The following is a 7,097-nucleotide window of genomic DNA, read 5'->3' on the forward strand; positions in this document are numbered from 1 at the left end:
AGCTGGGGTCGCAGCTACAGGAACCGCAGGAGAACACAAATTTGGAGAGGTGGTGGACGGAGCCGAGGAAGAGGCTGCGGAGGGAGGCTAGGAGAGGCTTTGACACATTGGTCTTGTTGATAGGGACGCTTTGAAAGCAAAGGAACGCCCATGTCTTCAGGAACTTAGAGAGGCAGTGGTCCACGGAGCAGATCATAAATAGAATTCTAGAGGAGTTCAGCCTTTGGTGGGCAGCGAGGGGAGAGGAGTGGCGAGTCATGTTGCGAGAGTAGGTCTTTAGGTTTTGGTGGTGTGCGTGGGTTGGCCGGGGATAGATGTTCGCATCCCCTTTGGCTTCTTGTATTTTTGTTGCTCTATTCTATAAAGATATGGCACGCTATTCGCGTGCCCGCGAAAAAAAAAGAGATGTGACACACAAACAAGAAAATCAAAGTTTCAGAAAATTGTGGTTGGCATCAGAACAAGTGAACAACCCACTTCTTACTTGACCTTGAGTCCAAAATGAAATGCTAAAAGTTGGTATGTTAATCGAGATTTCCTAGTACTCATGCATTCACTTAGGAATTGCTTTTCCTTTTTGCTTAACTAGTCTTACCACTGTCTCAAATTACAAAACATCAAGTACAGTATTACGAGCTTCAGAGTATGCTGCAATCAGCTGGCGCAAATGATAATTGCCCAACGGTGATATCAAACAGCATTTGTATATTCTGCTGCTGGAAATTACCGAGGACTGAACCCGACAATGTCGCATCATCACCGAGCATGTTTAGACAGAACGACGACCCCTCTTCGTCAAATGACATGTAGTTATCTCTGTGTAGCCTCATATCCGCGCCCCCGGCGAAGTGCATCACCATGTCCGGCATGGGTGGAAGCTGCCGCTGGCCGCTTGGAGCCGGGAAGCAAGGGATTTCAAAGCTGGAAGAGTTCACTGCCGGGTGACCGAGCACCTCGGCCACATGATCCAAGACCACCATGAAAGCGCTTCCCTCCAGGATAGTGAAGGTGGTGCCTGAGTCCACGACCATCCCTCCAGTGCCGTCGTTGCGCAGCTGGAAAGCCTGCTCTGGAATCGGCAGGCGAGTGTCGCCGAGAGATATGCCCTCAAGGGAGATATAGTACCATGACGGGTACGCCATGTTCTGCACCAGTGGCGTCGTCTGCATGGTGTCGCCTCCTCTAGGTTCCAGCTCGGCGAGGGAGCCAAACAGGACTGGACTGCTCAGGCTGGGCAGGAAGAAGTCGGTGAGGCAGTATGAGAACTTCCCGAACCCTAGTTGCGCCACAAGCGACAGCGGCCCGCGGCTGAGCCCGACCGTCCCCGTGGAGTTGAACGAGTCGCCGCCATTGTCGCTGCCGCAACCGAACGCAACGTCGCTGGCAGAGACGGCCGACGCAGTAGTGCCCAACGTGAGGGTCTCCCTCCCCAAGACGCCCGCGGAGTAGGCGCCGTCGGCGTAATCGTAGTAGTACATGCACTGCGAGTTGAGGGTGCAATTGTTGTCGCTCTGCAGGCTCTGGCACATGGCGCTGGAGCAAGGCTCCGGGGAGAAGCTGGTCGAGGCGGAGGTGTTGTAGATGGGCGTGTCCTGCGGGAAGCAGAGCTTGCATGGCTGGCACTGCGTCCAGATGAGGTTGCTGCCGGTGTCCGCAAGGGCGACGAACGGAACCGGTGGCGTCCCGATGGCGAGGTTCATCAGGTACTCGGCTTGGCCCGACTGCAGCCTTGGCCGGGAGGTCGAGTTGGAAGAGGTGGTGGAATAACCCGATAGCATCGTCGCTGCTCGGAGGCGGCTCCGATGCGCTGCTCGGTGCAGCAGCTCTGTCTTGGTAAAGCCACCTTTCGAGTCCACGTGGGTCAGCGCCGAGCGATAGCCGGACGGCGATTGTGCCACCGAGCCAGCCACGGAGGCAGCAAGAAGTATGCTCAGCAAGGTAGCCATGAAGCCAGGCTAGAAGAAATGGTCAAGTAAATTTCTAAGAGGAAAACTTGGCTTGAAGAGTCGAGCTGAGGATTGCTCGCCGGCCTAGCTATATAGGATTAGCTAGGATGTTGTTTGATGCTAGATTTGGGTAAGACTCGGCACCTTGTGACAAGATCTGGGTCAAGAGGACAGAGGATAACTGACAACATGAATAGATTCATTAGGCTGGCCACAGTGCAAAGTATTATATAGTGGTATTATCTATATGATACGAGTATATGATACTACGTGATTAGTATCATATAGTACTATCATAATCTCATGATATTTAATTATTTGTACAATCTCAATGTAATTGTGTGTATATGATATACTCCGTATTTGACATTAAATTATCTAGTTTCACGTGCTATCATATAGTATCATATTATGATACCACTAGCATATCTCTCATCATTAATTATGGTGCCACATTAGATTTTTGCTAAGGTGGCATGCATGATACTCCTTATGATACTAGCACTATGACTAGCCTTACAAGCTCTCGACGGTGACACAATATTTAACTTTACAGAACTCATTGTAGTATGGATATATGGCATGTCGACATTGATGTTGCCATCAGGGGCGGAATAACCGATAAGGTGGCAGGCTGGCCTTATTTTTAAAGGTTAAGTGTCTAAACTCTACTATGCCTTGTACAATGTCGATGACTTAAGTAGTTCACACTACGGGAGAGCACAGATGTGCCGACGGCCCTCGTATGTGTCGACGACCAAATATCGGGGTCGTCGGCACACGAGCCTCCGGAAACCAGCGATAAGGATGGCCGTAGGCGTTAAACTTGCCATCGGTACAGGCCGGAGGTGCCGTCGGCACAACATTTTTTATATATTTTTTCACTTCAGGCCTGTGCCGACGGTTATACCGTTGGCATAGCTATTTTCTATTTCTCCCCGTCACTCTTCGAAAAAGCATAACTAAATTATTCTAATTGAGAAAAATAAGTATAATATATTAAATTTTGCAGAAAAATAAGATCTATATTAGAAAAATATCAAAATGGAATATTTCAAATACCTAAAACAAACCTTCTTAGAAATGAGCTATAATGTTCAATGTTTCATGGCTTTCACACACGCTAAAAATGAAAAAAATGGTCGCCAGTGGGTCGGATTAGAAATCCGCGTCCCGGGTCTTGCTTCCCATCCTAGGGCCCACACACGTGCCAAATATGACCTCGTTTCGGCAAACTATGCCATGCCGAGGTCGTTTTCCACCTCATTTCCCCTGAAATCCATAGAACACCGGACGTGATAGCCCTTTACGTGAAGGGTTTTTCAAAATAATTGACGTATCCCAATTTTGACAAACGGAATAGTTACTATGACATATAGACGCCACGCGGCTTCGTGTGATTTTTTTTGACTTCGTTTAAATTGCCATCTGGCCAAAACAGGGCCCCCAGGACATGCGGTATCGCTGTACCGGGCGTGCGGGTGCACCCATTCGTGAGAAAACTAAACAAACAAAAATTAGCACATATAATGTTGTGTCGTAGAACTAAAAACAATTTTTCCGGAATTTCTGGAGCGACGGATAGTTGACCCCTAGTTCAAATCCAGTTAGTTTCCAGCGGATTCGGCGGGACACCGCCAGAAGACGCATGGGTTCCCAAAAAGCTAACGCGTGCACATGGCATGTGATAGGTGGCCACCTTCGCACGAAGGTTTCGTCATACTAAAATGCGCCCATGTAGCTACTTCACAAAAAAAAATGTTTGCGCACGCTAAAAGTAAAAAATGGTCGCCCGTGGGTCGGATTAGAAATCCGCGTCCGGGGTCTTGCTCCCATCCTAGGGCCCGCACACGTGCCAAATATGACCTTGTTTCGGCAAACTATGTCATGCCGAGGCCGTTTCCCACCCTATTTCTCCTTAAATCCATCGAACTCCGAACGTGATAGCCCTTTTCGTGAAGGGTTTTTCAAAATAATTGCCGTATCCCAATTTTTACGAACGGAATAGTTACTATGACATATAAAATTACACCACGCGGCTCCGTGGGATTTTTTTACTTCGTTCAAATTGCCATCTGGCTAAAACAAGCCCCCGGGACATGCGGTATCGCCATACCGAGCGTGCGGGTGCACCCATTCGCGAACAAACTAACCGGATAAAAATTAGCAGATATAATGATGCGTCGTAGAACAAAAAAAAATTCCGAAATTTCTGGAGCGACGGATAGTTGACCCTAGTTCAAATCCGGTCAGTTTACAGTGGATTCGGCGGGACACCGCCGAAAGCTGCACGGGTTCCTAAAAAAGCTAACGCGTGCATATGGCATGTGATAGGTGGTGCGTAGGTGCTTTACTATCACCGCACAGAGGTTTCGCGTCATACTAAAATGCGTTCCACGTAGTTGCTTCACACAAAAAACCGTTTGGGCACGCTAAAAATAAAAAATGGTCGCCCATGGATCGGATTAGAAATCCGTGTCGATGGTCTTTCTTCCCATCCTAGGGCCCACACACGCGCCAAATATGACCTTGTTTTGGAAAACTATGTCATGCCGAGGCCGTTTCCCACCACATTTCCCCTGAAATCCATAGAACTCCGGACGTGATATCCCTTTTCGTGAAGGTTTTTTCAAAATAATTGCCGTATTCCAATTTTGACAAACGGAATAGTTACTATGACATATAAAATGACACCACGCGACTCCGTGGGATTTTTTTGACTTCGTTCAAATTGCCATTTGGCCAAAACAGGGTCCTCGGGACATGCGGTATCGTCGTACCAGGCGTGCGGGTGCACCCATTCGCGAACAAACTAAACGGACAAAAATTAGCAGATATAATGATGCGTCGTAGAACTAAAAACATATTTTCCAGAATGTCTGGAGTGACGGATAGTTGACCCCTAGTTCAAATCCGGTCAGTTTCCACCGGATTCGGTGGGACACCGCCGGAAGCCGCACGGGTTCCCGAAAAGCTAACATGTGCACATGGCATGTGATAGGTGGTGTGTAGGTGGTCTACTATCACCACACGGAGGTTTGGCGTCATACTATGCGACTCATGTAGTGCTTCACACAAAAAAAACCGTGTGGACACGCTAAAAATGAAAAATGGTCGCCCGTGGATCGGATTAAAAATCCACGTCCGGGGTCTTGCTTCCCATCCTAGGGCCCACATACGTGCCAAATATGACCTCGTTTTGGCAAACTATGTCATGCCGGGACCATTTCCCACCTCATTTCCGATAAAGTCGGTCATATCTAATCTTCTTTATTACTATTATATTGCAGTTGCGGATGGTGTGTCACTTTGACATTAAACATTGGAGCAATCTCAGCCGTCCATTACCTATCAAATCATCCTTAAAACGTCCATCAAACCCACATCGCTCTAGATGGAAAAAAATAATAATTTATTTCCTACCAATCAGATCGACATAAACCAGGAAAAAAATCACGTCCCATTAGTATTGTGAAGATCAGATCTGTACAAAACATTCACGTTCAACATTCGCCAAAAATCAAGGAATCTTCTCTACACCACTCAATGTTTGATGAAGGAGTTTCAGATCATCCGCGCCATACATATTTTTGATCTAACGACTCAGATTACCCTACAGAGTTGTATGCCGAATCATCCGTTATTTTTGCTCGGGTGCTAATCCCGCAAAACAGTTTCCTAAATCAGTGATATCTAAAAAAAAAGTTTCCTAATCAATCGCCACCTACCACGGGAAAAAGTTCAGCTCGAGCCTATCCCCGTTATGACGCTGCGATCCCATGTTTTCGCTCTGGTACTAACTCCTCACACCGACGACGCGCTCGCCGGTGCCCGCACCTGACTACCCCACCGCATCAGAGACGCCACCACTATAATTTCCTCCCGCCGCCGAGTTCCCACGCCCGACTACCCAAAGTACAGCAGAGACACAACTGCTGCAATCTCCGTCATAATCCCCGTGCCCGATGTCACACGCGCCGGAAGCCGACGAACCGCACACCAACGCTATGGCCGTCAGCTTGGTCACTCCGCCGTCCTTCCGCCATCGTCCACAGCGACCTTGCCTCACCACGGGAGCCCGCCCGTTCACTCTGCCGATATCCACTGCGTTGCCTGTTGATGATTGAAGCTCAACCACATCTGCAAAGGTATAAAAATATCCACACCTGAATTTCTAGAGGAAATCGACTTCTACCTTTAATTGTTACAGTGATGAACATGGATGTATTTAGAAGAATCACTTTTTTATGATTAAGATCCTTCCCAGGTATATTACTCCGTAGAATTGATTTTGTCTGACATCAAAAGCGTGCATATGAATTCTTACTGATGCATTTGGTATGTACCTTTTGTGCGTGCACGAGCATTGTTCTGAACTGATGGATTTGTATTCGCAAAAAAGAAAACTGACGAATTTGTGGAACATGCGTGATAACCAAATGTTGGATAACATGGGACCGTGTACACCATCGAGTTATTGATTTCACCTTCACCTTCACCTTCGTCCATGGAATGAGGAGCTGCAATTTTGCAGCGCATCTTTGTGTTGACCAAGTCTGTAGTCCCTCATGTATATTGATTGTGTATGGATGGATAATCTAATGCCCTGTTGATCCCTGGCAGGAGCCGTGTGCGGGAAACACCTCAAGGCTCTCCATGGGCCACGGCTGCTGATGTTCGATGGCATGCACGGCAATGGAGCCGGACCGGCATGGCTGCATCATCCTGTATTCTTGTTAGACCAGGCAGAGGTAATTTGCAGGTGGCTTGGCAATCCCATCCTTGTTCAAAGAATGCGTATTGTTATTCAGTTTGTGAAGTCATTAAAGAGGAAATCATCAAATGGATGAAATATTAACCGACTGTTGTATCAGGTCTACATCTCATGAATTTTTTGGCAAAGAGAAAACTACTGATTATTGGGATTATCTTCAGATATTTGTTGAAGCATGCGTAAAAGTAATCTGATATTGATCTTATGATCTTTGAATTCTCGTTGTGCATGGCCCTCCTCCTCTCCAAATTAACAAGGGAAGACTTGTGTCCCTTCCAAAACTGGCTGGTGGAGGAGATTAGCTTCGTTTGATGCTTTGCCTGTGCCACTTCATTTATTAATAATGATAAGAGGCAGTACTGTTTCAGTATATTGTT

At 47.2% G+C, this 7,097-nt stretch overlaps 1 protein-coding gene and 1 long non-coding RNA gene across 2 annotated transcripts; one reads left to right on the top strand and one right to left on the bottom strand.

The window, feature by feature from the left end:
- Window positions 1-638: 638 nt before the first annotated feature.
- Window positions 639-1,946, bottom strand: LOC127304195 (aspartic proteinase nepenthesin-1-like). Its single transcript, XM_071821211.1, has 2 exons — window positions 1,218-1,946; window positions 639-878 (listed from the first exon to the last, which is right to left on the bottom strand). The coding sequence occupies exons 1-2, from the start codon at window positions 1,944-1,946 to the stop codon at window positions 639-641; spliced, it is 969 nt and encodes a 322-aa protein (XP_071677312.1).
- A 3,768-nt stretch (window positions 1,947-5,714) lies between these two features.
- LOC127298282 (uncharacterized) lies at window positions 5,715-6,880 on the top strand. Its single transcript, XR_007849694.1, has 2 exons — window positions 5,715-6,094; window positions 6,570-6,880. It is a non-coding gene; the product is annotated as an uncharacterized lncRNA (long non-coding RNA).
- The last annotated feature ends 217 nt before the right edge of the window (window positions 6,881-7,097 follow it).

This window comes from Lolium perenne, chromosome 5 (genome assembly GCF_019359855.2).
Source record: "Lolium perenne isolate Kyuss_39 chromosome 5, Kyuss_2.0, whole genome shotgun sequence".
Lineage (NCBI taxonomy): Eukaryota > Viridiplantae > Streptophyta > Magnoliopsida > Poales > Poaceae > Lolium > Lolium perenne.